General features: G+C 32.0%; 1 protein-coding gene across 2 annotated transcripts in view; it reads left to right on the top strand.

Moving 5' to 3' along the window:
* Positions 1 to 21,352, top strand: part of DYNC2H1 (dynein cytoplasmic 2 heavy chain 1) — a gene marked incomplete at both ends in the record, with an annotated part of 293,921 nt that overhangs the window by 34,580 nt on the left and 237,989 nt on the right. For both annotated transcript variants that reach the window (XM_080694845.1, XM_080694844.1), the window contains 14 exons: positions 109 to 337; positions 1,340 to 1,467; positions 3,135 to 3,250; positions 3,837 to 3,964; positions 6,059 to 6,208; positions 7,223 to 7,428; positions 8,762 to 8,917; positions 9,002 to 9,116; positions 9,596 to 9,766; positions 11,428 to 11,810; positions 13,407 to 13,539; positions 13,651 to 13,768; positions 15,796 to 15,908; positions 19,104 to 19,223. In XM_080694845.1, the coding sequence (XP_080550971.1) occupies positions 109 to 337; positions 1,340 to 1,467; positions 3,135 to 3,250; positions 3,837 to 3,964; positions 6,059 to 6,208; positions 7,223 to 7,428; positions 8,762 to 8,917; positions 9,002 to 9,116; positions 9,596 to 9,766; positions 11,428 to 11,810; positions 13,407 to 13,539; positions 13,651 to 13,768; positions 15,796 to 15,908; positions 19,104 to 19,223 (2,266 nt within the window). The remainder of the gene's footprint in view (positions 1 to 108; positions 338 to 1,339; positions 1,468 to 3,134; positions 3,251 to 3,836; positions 3,965 to 6,058; positions 6,209 to 7,222; positions 7,429 to 8,761; positions 8,918 to 9,001; positions 9,117 to 9,595; positions 9,767 to 11,427; positions 11,811 to 13,406; positions 13,540 to 13,650; positions 13,769 to 15,795; positions 15,909 to 19,103; positions 19,224 to 21,352) is intronic.

The raw sequence follows: 21,352 nt of genomic DNA, 5'->3' as shown, positions 1-21,352 counted from the left end.
AAGTTGTTTTTAACCACAATTTAGTTACCAATTCATAAATTTCCAATAATTTATATTTTAAACTAACATATATAATTTTAATTAAGCTTTTTTCTTTTTAAATTTCAGACAGGGACGGTTACAGTTCAGGCCGCCTTTTGAAGAAATCCGGGCTAAATATTATAGAGAAATGAAGAGATTCATTGGCATTCCAAATCAGTTTAAGGGAGTGGGTGAGGCAGGAGATGAATCTATTTTCTCTATTATGATTGATAGAAATGCAAGTGGATTTCTGACTATTTACAGCAAAGCAGAAGATCTATTTAGAAGATTGTCAGCTGTTTTAAACCAACATAAGGTATAAACATGTAATTTTCTATCCTGTCATAATTTTTGACTTGATTGTATTAACATTAAATGTGCAAATTAATAGTGTATGTTATATGACATAAAATTAAAATATGACAAACCAGAGAGCTTGATTTATGGATTCTTATATAATTTAGATTTTTGCTGCAGATGAAAGAAGTTACACTAATTATTTTGTCTTTGATTTTTGTGAAGATAAACTAGTTTTCATAAGTTGTAGCAACTTGGAATGTGACATGATTCTGTTGTATTAATGTTGATTCTCCTGAAAATACATTTTGAGGGGAAGTACTTAAATATTAATGAACTCAGGGAGACATAACAATAGTGGCACATTCTAAGAAATGTGTCAGTAGGCAATTCTGTTATCATGTGACTGTCATAAAATATGTTTACAACACGAACTTGGGTGGTATAGCCTACTACATACCTGGACTGGTATAGTCACTGTCACATATGTTGTCCGTCACTGATTGAAATGCCGTTATGTGGAACATGACTACTTATTTCTGCTTAAGTTCATCATACCTATAACTAAAAATATAACCCCTAAATTCATGTTTCATTTGTACTAATTTTGAATACTCAGGGCTGAAAATTTGTTCAGTTCCTTACCTGCCACTGTACTGCTTGTTAAATTTCTAAATTCTGTTGGGTAAGGTTGGATACTTCCAGATTTATAGTTTAGAGTGAGTTTTGGGTTTGTCGTAGTGATCCTATACTTGTACTTCATATACATCCAATTTTAGAATAGAATCTAAAACAAGGGTTTTATTTTCTCCTTTAAAAAGTTTATGATTACTTTTTTCCCCAGAAAGTTTATTTTCCTCTTCACTCTTTAGATGATATAGTAATAATTATATTTACTTAAGTTGGTATTTGAGTATCCCACATTTTCTTCATATTATTGGTCTTAATAGTTATATTCGAATCTTTTAAATATCAATTTATTAGTCCTACTTCTTTAATATATTTTTCATGCTTTAAATAGGAATGGATTGTAATTGGGCAAGTTGATATAGAAGCCCTCGTGGAAAAGCATCTTTTTACCGTACATGATTGGGAGAAAAATTTTAAAGCCCTGAAAATAAAAGGCAAAGAAGTAGAACGACTTCCAAGGTTACTGTACTTTTATGTACCATAATAGTTTTTGATATGGATAGTGAAGGCTCTGTACTTAGTGATATTGAATTCCAACCATTGTCTACTCTTCTATAGATTTCAGCTGCAATATTTAAGTACCCTCTGGGAAATACATTACAGAGAATAAAAGAAGTTCCCTGCTAGCGGCTTTGCTGGCTGAGGTCTAGTTGGGTAGAATAAACTTGGGGAAGAGGCTTCTATTCAGATTTGGTATGAGGAGCTAATAACCGATGTGCATTAGCATAAATTCAGAAGCTGCTAGAGAGAGCACACTAGAGAATACTGAGCTAATGATACCTAAGTCTGCTTTTGTGCTGCTCTGCTTATTTTGAAAACACCCTGGAAAGCATACAGCATAGTTCTGCATCTAGGTATTGCTCTTAATGAGGACAAAATCCTCTGAGGGGCATCTCATAATCTACCTACTTGAGACTATGTCCCCCTTGCCATCTGAAGTTTCCACCACTGGAACCTCTTTTGGCAATGAGACTTTGTATAATACTGCATATGTTACCCATAAAAGATAATGTTACTTTTATTCATTCATTCTTCCAAGAAATATTGGTGAGCATTTATAACATGAAAAACTGTGTGCTATAGGGGTACATAAAGAAGAAGAGAGAGCCTGAGTTCTAGTTGCTTACTGTGTGGTTATGCAATAAAAGTATCTCAGATGATTAGCTCAAGTCCACTGAGGCCTTGCCTGTGCTCTGCAGTCAGACTGCTCTTTCTGGTTAACTTGTAAGGCTCTATTCTCTTCACCTTTAAAATACAACAGTAGGCCTGGTATGGTGGTGCAAGATTGTAATCCCAGTACTTGGGAGGCTGAGATTGAGGCTTGAGGAGGATTGCAGGTTCATGGCCAGGCTCAGCAATTTAGTAAGGCCTTGTTTCAAAATAAAAAATAAAAAAATAGGGCTGGTGATGTAGCTCAGAGGTAGAATGCCCCTGGGTTCAATCCCTAGTAAAACATTCATGCACGTGTGCACAAACTTAATACACACATACACAAGATAGTATTTTTATAGTATTTTGAGGATTAAATGATTTACATAAAAATTACTGGTACACGGTATATTTTTATAAATGTTAGTATTTTAATTGTCATTAGTAACAGAATGCTTTATATTGTATATTAGAGACTAAATTATGATTTACTGAACTAAATCTATGGGGATTCAGAGTATGATCACATACATCTATTTGGGGGCACAATTGGGGAGTTTTTGCTAGATAGTAACAATCGAATTCAATTTTATTTTGTGGTACTGGGAGTTAAACCTTAGGGTATTCTACCTCTGAGCTATACTCCCAGTCCTATTTTATTTCTATTTTGAGACAGGTTCTTGATAGGATGATGAGAGTCTTATTAGTTGCCGAGGCTGTCCTTGAACCTGTGATCCTTCTGTCTTGAGATTACAGGCATTACAGGTGTGCACCACCATGACTGGCTTGAATTAGACTTTTGAAATGAGAATGGAAGGTTAGTGAAGATTTGATTTGAGCTAATTTAAATGCGTTTAAAGATCTCATTAATACTTTTAACTTATATTTTGAAATGTATTATACAAAATCTTATAGTATTAAGGGACTTCCCTCTGATTAGGTTTTCATGTCAAAATGTATCCATTGTCATTTTTTAGTGTTGTCAAGGTGGATTGTTTAAATATTAATTGTAGCCCTGTGAAGACAGTGATTGATGATCTCATCCAAAAGTTATTTGATATGCTTGTTCTTTCTTTGAAGAAGTCCATCCAGGGTAAATGCACTTTATAATTTTAATTTTTACTTCACTTCGTATATAGAGACATGCACTTTAGTAGTTATAAAATATAATATCAATGATTGAAAATAAAACTGAATAGAAACTATCATGAAATAAAATTTTCTCAAAATGATAATTTTTAAAAAGTAGGAAAGCCATCATTCATCTTTAAGAGGTCTAAACACTGAATTCATCTTTGTTATTGGGGTATTATGTCAGTTTGTTATTTATGTTACTTAGAAAGTAGGCAATTCTGGCATAATATTTCTCTTTATCTCTTCAAATAAGCTGATATGTTTTAGTATATTATTTAAAAGACTAATGAAACCTAATTTTTAGTAAATTTTATTAAGAATAAGCACATTTTTTTTCTAAAAAGTTTTCAGTATAATGTAATAGAATGAAACTTTCATAGTAACAATTTTTTGGATTCTATGTTTTGACACTTAATTGTTTGAAAGCAAATGATTTAGGATTTAATGTAATTTACATGGTGACAGTAACACTTTGATTTCAAAATTATTTAATGATTATTTTTGTGATGCTAGTAATGTCTTATATTTCAATGTTATTTATTCAGCTCATTTACACAAAATTGATACATTTGTTACTGAGGCTATGGAAGTCTTAACAATTATGCCACAGTCTGTGGAAGAAATAGGTGATGCAAACTTACGCTATAGTAAACTACTGGAACAGAAGCCAGAGGTGAGAATCACAAAGTAAAATTATTATTACTATTATTTTACTGTATTGGAGATATGTAAGTTACATTTTTATGTGATTTTTTAGAAATTTATGATTTGAGCATTAGAAGAGCGTTCATATATTTGTTCCAAAATCGGACTCTTCACACTATATTTGTTTAATAACACAGTAACTATAGTGCCCCATGTTGTTTTCAGAAGTCTGTTTAGTCTGTTTTATGATGCGACATACAAAAATAAGAGTAAACTTAAATAATTCATGCTCTTAACTTCAGAATTATAATTAGTATGAAGTTATAGCTGACTTAGGAACACATACACACACTAGAAAAACTTAAAAACAGAGGTGAAAGAGTGCTAAAGACTCATAAAAACAGTATCAAGAAGGCCATAGCCCAGAATAAGCAAGCCAAAGCTTTATAAACATAGTGCCGATAATTTCAATCATATTTATACCAAGGAGGAAAAATAATTCAAGTCAGTATGCAATCTTTTATGTGTCCCTACTGTCTGATAAGCAAACAGTATAGAGCTTAATGTTAAAAAAATGTCCCTTTCGGTGGAAGAAATTATAAACTTTTATGTGATGGGCTTAAAGGTAGAAAAGAGGGTGTAAAGGTGAATAAAATTATGTGCTTTTCTAGTAGTAGGAATAAATTTAGAAAGAAATGATTATCAGCTGTGGAATTTAGCAAAAACGAAGTCATTCATTCTTTTATTTCTGTGACAGATACTTATAGATCATCTGATATAGTCCATCCATTGTGCTAGAAGCATGTGCATATGTTCTGTTCTTATGGAATGTACGTGTGTGTGTGTGTGTGTGTGTGTGTGTGTGTGTGGTCTTGAACAGGAGCTAGTAGATAACAAGTATGCTAAACTGGGGGACATTACTTAGGGTGAGTGATCATGGGAGATTTTTTTAAAGAGAGATAACATTTGAGCTGAAAACTAAGGATAAGGAGACAATCATTCTGAGTTTGGTGGAAAGATTATTCTGAAAAAAATTTTAATAGCAAGCAAAAAGCTCTGAAGGCAAAGAAAGAGCTTCTTATACTTAAGAAACAGAAGATAGCTATAAATGTTATTAAGATAGCATAATATTCAAGGAAGCAAAGCTTCTTGATCCATTGGCATTTCTCTGTCTCTCAAAAAAACGGATCCTGCCCAGGGATCGTTGAGATATATTTGAGTTTATTTTGTTGTGTTTTATTGTATATACACAGTGATATTTAAAAATCTTTCAGTGGATTTTACTGCTTTGTCTAGTAGTAAAAGTACAGATATTATAGTGCTTTTAAAGACATTTTAAAGATGTTTTACAGTGCTTTAAAAGACTTAGAATCAATTCAAACAGTTTAGAACAATATACTGACCTATCTCCAGATTGTTTAACAAGATCTTTACAATACACAATTTAGGACATTTCATTTAGAAACCCCAAATGTAGGAACTTGATTTAACTTCTTCAGTTCATTTCTTAAGTACTTTTTTGCCTTAACTTTCTCTTCTCTACTAAGTAGGGTAATTTAGTTTACCTATGCTCTTAGATAATCACTAATCTTAGCTCTTTCAGAAAATCCTGTAGCATTTTATTATAAATGGAATATTAATAGTGAGAATTTTCCTTTGAACAGCTACAGTTATAAATTCATGATTTTATTGAGTCTTATTACCTTTGTTATCCTTCTTAAATTCTAAAGTTAGAGTACTTATGAGCTTGTATATAAGTAAGCATTAGAAGGTTTATATCCGGGCGTGGTGGTGCACACTTGTAATCCCTGCGCTTGGGAGGCTGAGACAGGAGGATCGCACGGGTTCGAAGCCAGCCTCAGCTACTTAGTGAGGCTCTCAGCAACTTAGTGAGACCCTGTTTCCAAATAAAATATAAAAAATAGGTCTGGGAGTGTAGCCTGGAGGTAGAAATCCTCTGGGTTCCACCCCCAGTACCACCACCACCAAAAAAAAAGTTTATATTTAGGAATTTAAAAAATTATATAAAAATTTTGATAAAAAGGCAAATCATGAAAGAAATGTTAAAATAAATGAAATCTTTAGAGATTTGATAAAATAATTTACCTTTTTTAACCTTTAGATTTTGCCCTTATTTCAAGAAGCTGAGGCCAAAAACAGACTTTTACGAACTGTGGCAGGTAGAGGTTTAGAAACAATTAGTAATCTGAAAGCTAAGTGGGATAAATTTGAATTAATGATGGAAAGTCACCAACTCATGATTAAAGACCAGGTAAGAACTTTTAAATTATTTTATTAAAATGAAAACTTAATTCTTGATTTTTGTGCTTTATATTTCTTCCACTATAGCCAAATTTTAAGAGAATAAATTTTAATGTTGCTATTGAAATTGACATCTCTCAGTATATTTATAGTAAAATAATAAATACATTATATAAATGATATATGACATGGTATATCTCTACTTCCTATCAAACCAGGAAGAAAATAAAATCTTATTTTTATTGTTGGCATGAATAAATTTATTGTATATCTACTATATATCTCTTAAGTTGATTTCTGAAATTTATGTTCTTTTTTTCATTACTAAATCTATCGAGATACCTGTTTGACTATTTTAATGGAGATCCCTCAAAAAATATAGCTTATGTTTCTCCCTCAAGTTAAACTGCAAGCTGAAATGATGCCTCTGCTCTGTAATTTTTATCTGGGGCCCAGGCTTCTTTAATTTCCTACCATCCCCAGGTATTAGCCAAGGATGTTTACTACCATACCAACTTGCTGGAAGGGGAAGATGGAAAGAGAATGGGGTACTACCTATCTTTCACAGTATAACTTAGATGTTGTACACATCTGTTGCACTCATTTGTTATTGCCTAGAGGTTAGTCTCATAGCCCTGGGCTGAATGATAAACTTGGAAAGCCTTCTCTAAGCAAGCAACTATTTATGCAGATAGAACAGTCTTTGAACATTTTATATATCACCTTTGTTGATAGTTGTAGTAGGTACTGTTAATCACAGGAATAGTATGTTTAGTGATGATAGTTGAGGGTTATGTCTTTTTTTTAATGTTCTTTTAGCTTTTGTTATTGTAAATTTATGTTATAATTTTATCTTGTTGAATCATTTTATGAATTTAGAGTCAATAATCAAGATAAAAGCAATACCTTGAAAAGTTAGTGTTTGTTTCTATTCACTTTTAAACAGAAAACATTGGAAATAAAAATGTAAAAGTAAAGTGAGATTTTACTCTGCATTTAATTATTTAAACTCTGTTGGTTATAGATTGAAGTGATGAAAGGAAATGTGAAATCACGTCTTCAGATCTATTATCAAGAACTGGAAAAATTTAAAGCTCGTTGGGACCAACTGAAACCTGGCGATGATGTTATTGAAACTGGCCAACATAATACTCTTGATAAAAGTGCAAAGTCAATAAAAGAGAAAAAAATTGAATTCGATGACCTAGAAGTCATAAGAAAAAAATTGGTGTATGTTTTTTTAAACTAGTAGTGCCCATTTTGAAAAACAAATTTCATGTTTATATAATATAGTAAGCTCAAAATTTTATTATGTCCGCTGTCTTAATGCCTTTCTTCATGAAGTTTAGTATTTGTTAAAACACAGACAATAGAGCCAGGCATGGTGGTGCACACTTGTAATCTCAGTACATGGAGGCTGAGACAGGGGAATCGTGGATTTGATACTAGCCTCAGCTAAAATTTAGCTAGGCCCTCTGCATCTTAGGCCCTGTTTTGAAAAAGAAATAAAATAAAATAGGGCTGAGGGTATAGATTAGATATAGAATGACCCTTGAGTCAATCCATAATACCACAAAAGAAAAACAAATAAAACCCCCAAATAATACATCATCACATTACTGCTTTCTTAGGAGTTGCAGTTAGGTTATATAAGGCTATTAAGATCAAGCAATTTTCAAAAAAAGGTCTTGAAATAGAATAGAAAATTAAGTTACTTATAAGTTAGAGTTAGGAATATTGATTTTATTTTATGTGGGATCTTATCCTATTTAAAAGTGGAATATGTAAAATTATTGGAAAAACACTTTCAATGACTTTTTGGAAAAAAATGAATCTAACAAAATAAACAAAGTTTCATAGAAAAAAGCTAGTAGGCCTTTGGTTTATCTTATAAATAAAAGTATATTACATTTGAGTATTGTTTTAGGTTTGGTCTATTTAGGTAAAAAATCCATAAAATAATTGCTTTTTTTGTAGGTGAGTAGGAGTTTTCGTACTGGTGTGTGTTTGTGTGTGTGTGTGTGTGTGTTGGTGATACCAAGGATTGAACTCAAGGACATTCTACCTCTGGGATGTAACCTCAGCCCTATTTTTTTTTATTTTGAAACGGGGTCTCACTAAGTTGCTGAGGCCCTTGCTAGGTTGCTGAGGCTGACCTTGAACCTGTAATCCTTCTTTCTCAGCCTCCCAAATACTGGGGTTACAGTTATGCACAACCATGCTTGGCTTCATCCTGTAATTATTAAATGGCATTATACTAATTAAACGAATACTATCTTCTATTCAGCTGAGACTTTTTTATTTTTAGATTAATGCATTTATAAAACCATTAACATAAACATATATGTGATATGTATCAATTTTGTGTTGATTTATTTGGGAAAAAATGCCAATTATGTAAGTAAAGTAAAATTTCATGTAAACAACCTCCTGTATATTTCTATGAATAAATAAACACACACATGCATGCACGCACATAAAGTCACGCATACGCACATGAGATAACTTGATACTTAAGTTTTTCTTTATTTTGAATTTAATATTTCAATATTTTTTTCTATAGTGATGATTGCCATCATTTTGGACTAGAAGAACCTAACTTCTCTATGGCATATACCATCTCTAAAGACATTGAAAGCTGTTCACAAATTTGGGCCCTGTATGAAGAATTTCATCAAGGATTTCAGGAAATGGCCAATGAAGACTGGATTACTTTTCGGTTTGATTAAAAACAATATTTAGATTATTATAATTTGGTAGTTTTTTTGGTATGAACTCTAAAATGTGGTTTTGTTTTTTTTAGGACCAAGACATATTTGTTTGAGGAGTTTTTGATGAATTGGCACGACAGATTAAGGAAGGTAGAAGAACATTCAGTGATGACAGTGAAATTACAATCAGAAGTTGATAAATATAAAGTAAGATTGTTTTACTTATTCTGTTCATTAAAAATAGTATTTGGAGCTTTTACTTATCATTTTATTATTTAGTGACTGAACCATTATTTTATATTTTTAATTAAGTTACTTCATTTTATACACATAAAATGAAATTATAGATATTTCTGCTACTAATTTGGAAAAAGTTATAACTCAGAAGTTTATGGGTAAAGCTGTAGATTATTTATACATCTTTGTGTAACATGGGTTATATCTTAAAATAAAATTAAAATATTCTATTTATATTTTAAAATATATTAAACTACAAAGAGAAATTTGTATGTATTCCCAGCCATATTTAATAACTTTCATAAAATTCCATTTAAGGATATGATTTCAAGGTTGTTAAATAAGATACTAGAGCAAGCCAAATTCAGAGCACCAGTAAGCATGAAAGTAAATAATAATTTGTATTTTACAATGACATTCATATGCCATTTTTGTCTTTTTTTGAACAGGCCTCAATTCCTATCTTGAAATACGTGAGAGGGGAGCATCTTTCTTCAGATCACTGGCTTGATCTTTTTCGTCTACTTGGCCTTCCTAGGGGGACTAGTCTAGAGAAATTGCTGTTTGGTGATTTGCTCAGAGTAGCTGATACAATTATTGCCAAAGCTACAGAGCTTAAAGTAAGAAGTATTTATAATAAAGGTCCCAGAAACCTGAACTTTGTTAATACACTACATTTCATGGGAGATTTTTTCCTCCCTTAAAATAGTAACATGTTCCATTACTCCATTATTTTTTCCTTAGTAATGTATCTTAATCTGTCTAGCACTGTGTATGGAATTATGGAAACGATAATATAAACACCTTCTTAGAGAAAAATATGAAATATGAAAAAATCCTTTCTTTGCAAAGAGATTCAACATCAATAAAAGAAGCTAAGAAATACAATTGATATTACATAAAATGAGTTTAAAATTATGTGGTATGTTACAAATAGAAGCTAGAGGATACAAAAATCCAGAGTTAAACCAATAACTAGTTTACCAATCAGGCTTAGAAAAGTTCTCAGGTGAAAATAAACTTGTTGCAATTCTGTCATATGTGGCAGGCTTTCTGTTTTGTGTTCTAGCCATTCATTGTAAAAGTTGTACCTTACAATATTATTTTATTTTCTATCCAAATGTAAGCCTTTATGTTTGTCAATAGCCTTGGAACATGTTTGATAATCATGGGAAGTCATAAAGCATGATTGCTGTAGGAGATAATTCTAGTTGACTACTAATCACCTTGTTATTATTATTATTATTATTATTATTATTATTATTAATTTTTTTTGGTGGTACTGGAGAAATGTTTGGGTGGTACTAGGACATTTTACACCTGAGCTATACCCCAGCCCTACTTTATTTTTTATTTTAAAACTAGGCCTTGCTAAATTGCTGAGGGCCTTGCTAAGTTGCTGAGGCTGGCCTTGCGCTTGCAATTCTCCTGTTTTAGCCTCTCAAGTACTGTAATTATAGATGTGAGCTACCATGCCTGGCTGTTAATCACTTTTGATGAATCAGAACTTATGATCATAGTAACATTTTTGCAGTTCAGTTCTACCAAATCCTGGCATTTTGGTCTATAAAACTTTAAATAAGCTTGATCAGTTTTGTCTTTTGTGATGAATACTTGAATTTTCTTTTTTTATAGTAGTTAAAAGTATAAGGCAGAAGTTTGTATATACTTTGATCATGTGACCATGAAGCTTAATATCTGATATCTTGGTACAATATCCAGTTATTTTCCTGGATTGTATATAAAATATATCCACTCATTTTTTTTGTTTTATTGTAAAAATCCAGATAAAATATATATTTTTAAAAGTGTATTTCTTAAATGACTAAATTATGTGTATGTACAAATATGTAACTATAATTTCCAATATAATATGTAGTAGTAAAATTTTTTTTGAAGATTTAAAGAAGTTTATTAAAAAGATAGAAATACAGAAAATAGAAATACAGAAGATAGTTACAGCCCCATGCCAAAATGGCATGAGGGGGGAGGGTGGCCCAGGCCAACTCACCACTCCCCATCAAATTTTTTAAAGTATGTTTCTTAGTTGGGCGTGGTGGCACATTCCTATAATCCCAGCTACTGAGGAGGCTTGCAATTTCAAGGTCTATCTGGGTAACTTAGTTTGACCATGCCACAAACAAATGGAAGAGTATTATATAGCTCAGAAGTAAAACATTCCTGGGTTCAGTCTCTAGTACTGCCAAAAAAGTATATATCTTATAATTTATTTATATGGATCATTTTGAAATAATAAGTATGTGTATTTTGTGTCAAATAGGATTTAAATAGTCGGGCACAAGGCGAAGTTACAATCAGAGAAGCTTTACGTGAACTTGATCTCTGGGGAGTTGGAGCAGTGTTTACTTTGGTTGATTATGAAGACAGCCAAAGTCGAACTATCAAGCTGATTAAAGACTGGAAAGATATAGTGAATCAGGTTGGAGATAATAGATGCCTTCTTCAGTCCTTAAAAGATTCTCCATATTATAAAGGATTTGAAGATAAAGTGTCAATTTGGGAAAGAAAACTTGCAGAGTTAGATGAGTACCTGCAGAATTTAAATCATATTCAGAGAAAATGGGTATATTTGGAACCCATCTTTGGCCGTGGAGCATTGCCAAAAGAACAGACACGCTTCAACAGAGTTGATGAAGATTTTAGGTCAGTACACCTACATAAAACTTAGACACATATGGCAGTAATTTATTCATATTGTGAAGTTATTAATCCAAAGTAATTTATTTTCAATTCTATTCTAAAATACTTTATTTTCTATTTTGACTACTATTAACCTTCTGACTTGTTCTTGTCTTCTCCAGTAAATTTTTCACACAGTAGCCAAGGTAATCATTTGAAAATGCAGTTTTATTACTTCTTTATTTTATTGTTATAGGTAAAACTTATAAATGGTTTCCCATTGCCCTAAAAATAAAGCATAATATTTTTCTTCTTTTCTCTCTCCTTTTCTTGTGTTACTCTCCTTTTTGGCCTACTGACTCTAGCCTTAAGAATCCTAGACATTTAAAGCTATAAAGAAGTGAATTGTTTTCCTCTTTACTGACTTACTGATTTCTTATTCATCATTTTTATCTCTGTTTAAATTTCTTTCTCATGGCCAAATGAGGCAGCACATACCTGTAATCCCTGCTACTCAGGAGATGAGGCGGGAGGATCACAAGCTGAAGGGCAGCTTGGGCAACTTAGCAAATTCCTGTCTCAAAAAAATAAAAAATAAAAAGAAAGAAAAGGAAGGAAATAAGGCTGGGGATGTAGCTCTGTGGTAGAGCACTCCTGGGTTCAATCTCCAGTACCAAATAAATATACATATACATACATATGTACATATGTACATACATAAATACATACATATATAAAATCACTTTCTCAAGGAATTGCTAAGTTATGGATGGCCTTTCTTTAAAAAAAAAGAATTAGGTTTTTAAATTTATACTTCAGAAATATAATCAATGGAATAAAATAGTTTCATATACAATTTTTACCTCCAACAGTAGTGACAAACTGTTCATACATTAATTCTATAGTAAAACGTATATCCTTTTTTGCTAAGTAAAATTTGCCAAGTGTTCATGGATCAAAATAAATAAAGACTTTCATTGCAATCTGAACTAGTGAACTCACAAGGGTAGACTATGGTTCTTTCAACAGCTCAATAGCATTAATTATGCTATTGTACAAATGTGTGTTAATATTGGCATGTATCAGATGCAGTCTCATAAATTATAGAAAATGTAAATGCCTGATTTGAAATCTTTACAAAATAGTCTATTGGATTTTGCCACAGAGTCTGCCCAGAGACATTAAAGTCCAGGATGGTTTAAGTGTACTTCTGTAGCTCTATTCCTAGCTGCTTATTCTTAGATTCCCTAATCACAAAGAAATGCATTCTTAAGTTAAGCATGGATTGTCTTATTGGCTACTATAACAGTATTTCGTACCTTTCCTTCTTAGCATTTATTATAATTTTATTTAAATATTTTGAGAAATTGTTTAGTGTATTTGTCATTGGACCATTAGCTCTATGAGATAGGACTTAATATGTGTTTAATGAATGATGAAATAAGACTTTGTAACATAGAAAGGTAAAAATTATGAGATATTAATTTTTAGAATGATATATAGAAGTATGGTGATATATTCCAGAAAATAGTATTATTAACTCTATTTTATTGGAAACATGAGAAAAATAAATGTTTAATCTCAGTATTAACAGATATGAAAATAATTTTTCTTTTGTAGATCAATAATGACTGACATCAAGAGAGACAATAGAGTTGCAACATTAACTACTCATGCAGGAATCAGAAATGCTCTACTAACAATACTTGACCAGCTTCAGAGATGTCAAAAGTCATTAAATGAATTTTTGGAGGCATGTTTGTTTGTTTTTTTTTTTTGTAAAACAGTTTAGATATAAATATATTATAAAGTATTTAATATCTTAATTATCTGAAAATAGAGAATGCTATTTTTTTTCTATCAGGAAAAACGTTCAGCATTCCCAAGATTTTATTTTATTGGAGATGATGACTTATTAGAAATACTTGGCCAGTCCACTAATCCATCAGTGATTCAGTCTCACCTTAAGAAGTTATTTGCCGGTAGGAACCAACATTTATTTAATTGATATTTACTCAGTTTACGCTAGCCAACAGATACTATGTTAGTTTCTTGGGTAAAATAGAGTTTGTACACTCAAAGAACTTATGGCTTGATGGAGGAGAAAAGCTAGTAAATTGACAGATATAATAAATACAGTGGGACAGTTCCTATGATTGACATAAGAATATAGTACTATAACTATTTCTGTGATGGAGTTTATCTCAGTTTTGCAGCATCATGGAGAAAATGACACCTCAGGTTAGGTGAATTGTATCCATATCAAGTAATTTTACATAGTTTCTAGCTATTTGGGGATTATGAGTATAGAGTTCAGTAGCTGACACAAATTATGGCTCATAAAAATTAAAATATTTACTTCCTCATTCTTTGCAGAAATAGTTTCCATCCCTGTGTATCTGAAGCTTTAGGATGCTTATAACTGTGATTTGGGCTATGGGAGATAGTAGAAAGACCTCTTGTAATCAGGAAGGCTTGCATTCTAGTTGTCTCTGCTATTTAGTCAGTTATAAATTTAACTCTCTGAAATTTATTTTTCTTTGTAATGTAAACAATAACTTACAATTGTTTTCTGAAGATCAAACTGAGATCATGTGGGTCAAGTGTTTTATATACTGTAATGTGTAAATTGGGGGAAATTTTACTTTCTTTTCCCCTTTTATCTTTTTGCTTCATATCTAAATACTATATAATGATCACTTTTATACCTTTATTCTAAAATAAACTTTATTGGTATATGATTTATATAATACAAAACTTATAGCTTAAGTATAAGGGTTGATCATTTTTTACAAACATATACTATGCAACCACCACTATAAATTATGATATAAAATATTTCCATCAGCCCAGAAAGTTACTTGATGTCTCTTCACAGCCACTGCCCCTTCCTCTCAGTGCCAGACAAGCACTGATCTGAGTTTTATCTTATATATTAGCTTATGTCATTTCTAGAACTTTGTATAAGTGGGTCCATCAATATATATTGTTATGCACTCATTGTGTCTGGCTTTTTTTGTTCAGCATGTTTTCACCACACCTACAACTGTAGTTTGTTCTTTTTATTGATGAATAGTGTTCTTGTTCTCCTGTTTGAAAATATAAAAAGTATCCATTCATCTATTGATAAATTTATCCACTCACCTCTTGGACTGTTTGGTTATTTCCAGTTTATCCCTTAACCTGTGGGGCCTTTGAGTTATTTCCTGTTTTAGGCTAACATGAATTAAGCTTTTGTGAACATTCAAAGAGATCGTTTTATGGACATCTGTTTTTATTTATTGGTAAATACCTAGTAATAATAAGATGATGTTTAATATTATAAGAAACTTCTAAATTATTTTACAAAGACATTGTAACAAATTTTTCTCTTCCAAAAGGAATATACGAGACTTAGGACAAGTTGTTACATATTAGTATGCATTAGTTGATTAAGTTGCCTAAAATTATTTTGAAAAATAAATAATAGCTGGGTGTGGTGGCACATGCTTGTAATCCCTGCGCTTGGGAGGCTGAGACAGGAGGATCGCACAGGTTCGAAGCCAGCCTCAGCTACTTAGTGAGGCTTTCAGCAACTTAGTGAGACCCTGTTTCCAAATAAAATATAAAAAAGGTCTGGGAGTATAGCCTGGAGGTAGAACGCCTCTGGGTTCCACCCCCAGTACTACAAAAAAACACAAAAAACACAAAAACACAAAACAACAACAACAAAAACCCCAAATATTGAAATATCTAATAAACAGTAAAACTGTCAATGATCATGTCATATCTAGTTAAGAATTAATATAGTATATTTTAGATTAGTAATATGACTATCAATTAAGAAAGTGATTTTTTTAATTCAATAGGACATTTAAATCCTGGGAACACTGCACATGTAATATACATTACAATTCTATTATAATATTTATGGTGAGACATATATATTATGTGATATATGCATATATTAGATTTTATATCTAACAATTGTCCTTTCTTTTGCATTTAAATTACTGCTGTTATATAACAGGTATTAACAGTGTGTGCTTTGATGCGGAATCAAAACATATAACTGCAATGAAATCTTTAGAGGGAGAAGTCGTTCCCTTTAAAAATAAAGTTCCTCTATCAAATAATGTAGAGGTAAGCATTTCTTAAGTTTAAAAAAGTTCCATATGAAATTTCTACCAAATAGAATTTAGTGAATTTGTAGGGTAATGTTGGTTAATTTGGGTGTTTTAGGAAATTTGTTGCAAAGCGAAGAAATGATTTTTTAGATTCAGAATGTTTTGCTATTAAAAGAATATAGATTTTTAGTCTTGGAAAGTCAACATGTAATTATAAAAATATCTTTGGTTTTAGAGCAAAAGAGACTTGGCCCCACAATTAGCTAGCTATGTGACTTAGAGTATCAGTTTTCTCTTCAGTAAAATTAGAATCTCAATATCAATTGCAGTCTTTCTATTGAAAATCAGATGAAGCACTGGCTTTAAGTACATTAGTGCTTGGAACATAAGTGCCCAGTGGGCTCTGGTGTTTCTCTCTCTCTCTCTCTCTCTCTCTCTCTCTCTCTCTCTCTCTCTCTATCTCTATCTCTATCTCTATCTCTATCTCTCTGTTTCTCTCTCTCACTGGTGCATTGTAATTATATGACATAGTGATATTCAAAGTGACACATGTCTCTATGCACAAATTACTTGGTATATTTCCCTCTGAATCCCATCCTGCTTCCTCCCTTACTCTCTGTCCATGTTAGTGAGATCAGTAGTGATACCTTCTTATATGATCATAACATTATTTGATGTTTTTTTCTGAAGCCTTATCTTTACTATCTTGTTCCTCTATTCTTGTCTCTTACTTTTTTATCTGAAGTCTCTTTTCTATCTTCTCTCTAGCTTCCACATACGAGAGAAAAAATATGGCTCTTTAGTTTCTGAAACTGGCTATTCTCAATATAATGTTCTCAAGTTTTATCCATTTTCCTACAAATGACATTTTTTCTTCTTTATTATTGAGTAAAACTCCATTTGGCATATATGCCACATTTTCCTTACTATTCATCTGTTGATGAATACCTAGGTTGGTTTCATAATTTGGTTGTTGTGAATTGTGCTGCTATAAACATGAGAATGCAAGAATCACTATGGCACTCTAACTTTAATTCTTTTTAAAAGTTACTAAAGAGTGGTATAGCTAGATCAGTTATATGGTGGTTCCATTTCTAGTCTTTTGAGGAACATTTATACTATTTTCCATAGTAGTTGTACTAATTTATAATCCCACCCAATACTGTATGAGAGTTTCTATTTCCATATATACACTAGCAATTATTGTTTATATTATTGATTATTGCCATTTTAACTGGAACTAAATGGAATCTCACTGTTGTTTAGATTTGTATTTTCCTGATTGCTAATGATGTTGAGCTTGTTCATATATTTGTTGGTCATTTGTATTTCTTCTTTTCAGAAGTGCCTTTATTTCAGTGGTCCATTTTTATTGGATTTCTTTCTTTTGATGTTTTTTGTTTTTGTTTTCCTTATATATTCTGGCTTCTAGGGTCCTTTTTCAGAGGAGTATCTAGCAAAGATTTACTCCCATTCTGTAGGCCCTCTCTTCAGAATCTTCTTTCCTTTGCTTTGCAGATGCTTTTTATTTTATTGGTTCTTTCCCTCCCTCCCTTCTTTCTTGAACTTAAGTGCATCTTATTGAGGATGTGTCTGCCATTATCTATATGTTAGAGAGTTGGTCCTATGTTTTCTTCTAGTAATTGCTATGTTTATGGTCTAATTTCTAGGGTTTTAATCCAGTTTGAATTTATCTTTATGCTGGCTGAGAGATAAGAGTCTAGTTTTATTCTTCTATATATAGCTATTCAGCTATTCAGTTTTCCCAGCACCTTTTGTTGATAATTTCTGTCTTTTCTTCAGCATATTTTTTGGCCCCTTCATCAAAAACCAACTAGCTATGAATATGAGGATTTGTCTCTGTATCTTCTATTCTATTCCACTGGTCTTGTGTCTTTTTTTATGCCAATACCATTTTGTATATATTATTGGTACAGACAGCATACACCTACCACCTATTTCTCTTTATTCTTTAAAATATGAATTGTATAAAATCATTTAGGTGAAAACATAAACTTGAAACTAATGCATTTATGGAACAACTATTGAGTAGTTTTCCTGGATATGGAGTCAAGTGATTAAAGGCCTATTATAGGCTTATAGCCAAAACCAAAAAACAGTAGGTTGTATCACACTGAATTGTAATTTTCAGGTTCCCAAATTAATTTTCCAAGTGGAAGATAGGGACTATACCTTATAGCCTAGTAACTATTTGTAGTTAGGCCTTGAGATTTTATTGGATGTTGTGTATATAAATCAGGTAATTGGAAGCATTTGCATTTTTTTCAGTAGCTCCTGTGTTTGACTTGTGGTTTTGTTGTTTTTCTTTTTTTGTAGCCTTGTTGGCACAACAGAAAGAGGACGAGCTTAAGTTTTAGTGACTGGTTTAGAGCAGTTATGAAGAGCTAAACTTCTGGAAGCTCTTCTGATTAGCATAGCAGATACCTTTGCCGCCTCGCACTGAGAAATAGATTCTCACTTTGGTTTCAGTGGATTTTGTGATGGGCAAAGTTTATAATATTTTCATTTAATATTAGAAAGTACTCTACAGATGCAAAAATACAGCTAGAACTTTGAATTACTTTAAGTATGATGAAAAAGTTGATAGTTTCTGCCTTTTTATTTCAGTGGAAATGATACACTTTTAAAGTTAAGTAGTGATTCATAAATTATTATTGTTACTTTTATCAATTAGTATTATTTAATCTTATTTAGCTTTAGTTAAATTTTATTGTTTTATCTATAATCAAATAAGTACATAAATATGTTGTTTTAACTTTGGGACAAAATTTAGTTTTGTTTCATCAGCATCCTAACTCCCTGTACAATACAGTTCATTTGATAATGAAGCAATCTTTTCCTATGGACGCAACTTTTGAATATACCAGCCAGGAGTCTTAGCTAGCCATGTTAGCTGAGATTTATTGATTTGGCTATTTAGTTTGATTTGTCATATTGATGAAATGAATGTGTTACTTTTTAAATGTTCATATCATATTTATTTTAATAGATGTACTTGTCCTGGTTAAAATTGTTTTCTTTAAATTATTTAAACCATTTGTTAATAAAATAAGCAATATACAATATATTATACATTTTAGGAGTGTGAAGGTCAATAAAAATTATAATTTCTCTGGATATGAAAGAGTATCTATCTGCTAATAGGCTGTATATTTATGATTTATGTATTTTTTTCTAATTTTATTTTCAGGCTTGGTTGAATGATCTGGCCTTGGAAATGAAGCATACTCTGAAGCAGTTGTTGAAGGAATGTGTTATTACTGGGCATAGTTCACAAGGTACAATTGATCCATCTTTGTTCCCTTCACAGGTAAGGGGGCTCATGTCTGGAATATAGGTAGTTACGATACTGTGGCAAGATCTCTTACCTAGAAGCTATGAGGTTCAAATTGCAGCATTTCTTTTCTCTAACATAGATAAATTGCTTAACCTCTGGATCTCCTTTCCTTCAAGTGTGAAATGTGAAGGATGAATGGCATGATAGTGAAGTTATCGTCTAGCCCCATTAGTTTGCTATAATTTAGATATGTTCAATCAGAAGGCATGTTGAGTTATAAGCTCCCCAGGCCAGTTGTGACTAGGATGAGGAGGAGGGAGTCAGCCATGGAATAGCTTCCTGGCTCCAGGTGGTTAGTCCATTATTGAAGGAGAGGCATGGGATTTATAACACTACTATTCCTACTCCGCTGCTCTCATGGGATCTTTTAAGAGGATGGAGCTGGCAGCAGCTTAGCAGAGTGTTAACAGAGGTCTGAAATATAATCACAGCACTGAACTGGAGTGTAGGCAGGGAGTCTGAGTGATAGGTCACATGGTGATTATAATAGAGCTTGCTTCACTTCAGTGTTAATAGCAGCTTATTCTTGGAACACTGTATATTAGATACATATGTAGTTCACAAAGTTTTTTCAGCCTTATCAAAGTATAGCTCTATTTTGACTTTTTTAAATACCCTACCTTGTTCAGATTATTTTAAAGTATAAGTTAAATGAAAAGCACAGAACATTTCATATTCTGAACCATTCTATCTTACACATCTTTTATATCTTTAGCATTTTGAGGCAAATTAAAATATCTTGTTTTCTCTAAAGTAAAAGTGATCATCAGTGAATAAGCATGGTTATTGTAGATTCTTGCAGCTGTTTTATTACCTCTGAAAATGCTTCCTAGTACTTGACCAATTTTCAGATAAGATTTTTAATTAATTTATTTATTTTGTGGCACTGGGGATAGAACCCAGGGTTCTTCCACTTCTGGGCTACACTCCTGACCTATTTTATATGTTATTTGGAAACAGAGTCTCACTAAATCTCTGAGAGCCTCACTAAGTAGCTGAGGCTGGCTTCGAACCTGTGTGATACTCCTGTCTCAGCCTCCCAAGCTTGTGCCACCATGCCCAGCTTCAGATAGGAATTAAAATTCTAATAAAAGATAAAATAATTTGAAAACTCTGTAAAAGCAAGAATTTCAAAATAAATGGGTTAAAAAAATGACAAGTATATCAGGAGATATGCTGGGAGATAGAGACTAAAATAAGTTGCTGAATTTGACCCATACAATTATCTCTAGGCTCTTGAGCAGTCAAGTAAAAATTTGAATTCTTAAAAATGTAAGTAGTTCATTGCCACAACAAAGAATTCTAATTTACTAGCTGTCAATTCTATGATAAATTTATCTTAAAAGCATTTCCATAAGTGGATGGAGTAGTATAGTTAGTTATGTGGTACTCTTATTTCAGTTGCTTGTTTGAGGACCTGAAGTAATATAGAAAAGGTACTTTCTGGTCTAGGAAACACGCAACATGGTAAAGTAGAAAAAATATGAGACTTTGATTTGAATGCTGCTTTTTCTAGTTATTCTCTGATTGTTATATTTTGATACATTAGTAAAAGCTCATAATTTTACCTATACTACCAAATTATTTTGATGGTTATATCATGAAATGTTGGTAAAGTGCGCTTAGTGGCCATTATGTTTGAGGTAGTTAATTATATTAATGCCCATTCCAATATCAATGCTGATGTGACTAGAGAATCCAAGGCTGCCTCAGCAATCACTTTTTTTTTAAACTTTCTCACTGTAATTATTTAGCAGACTATTAAAAACTGAGATTAATGATGTGCATTTAAAAATTCAGCACTAGTGCCTGAATAGAAATCTTTATATATGTGTATTAGGTTTAGAGATGGCATGTTAACATTTTGATATGAAGAACTCTTTTTCTTTTCGGTAATGATACTGGGGATTGAACTTAGAGGCTTTCTACCTTTGAGTTGTACCCCCAGCCCTATTTATTTATTTATTTTAGTTTGAAACAGAGTCTTACTGACTTGCTGAGGACCTTAGTAAGTTACTGAGCCTGACCTTAAACCATGATCCTCCTATATTAGCCTCTCAAATACTAGGATTACAGGCATGGAACTGGCTATAAAATCTTTT

Source organism: Muscardinus avellanarius (assembly GCF_963383645.1).
Source record: "Muscardinus avellanarius genome assembly, chromosome: 1".
NCBI classification, from domain to species: Eukaryota; Metazoa; Chordata; class Mammalia; order Rodentia; family Gliridae; genus Muscardinus; species Muscardinus avellanarius.
Note: the sequence above shows the minus strand (reverse complement) of the source record. Positions and strands in the feature narration are given on the sequence as shown.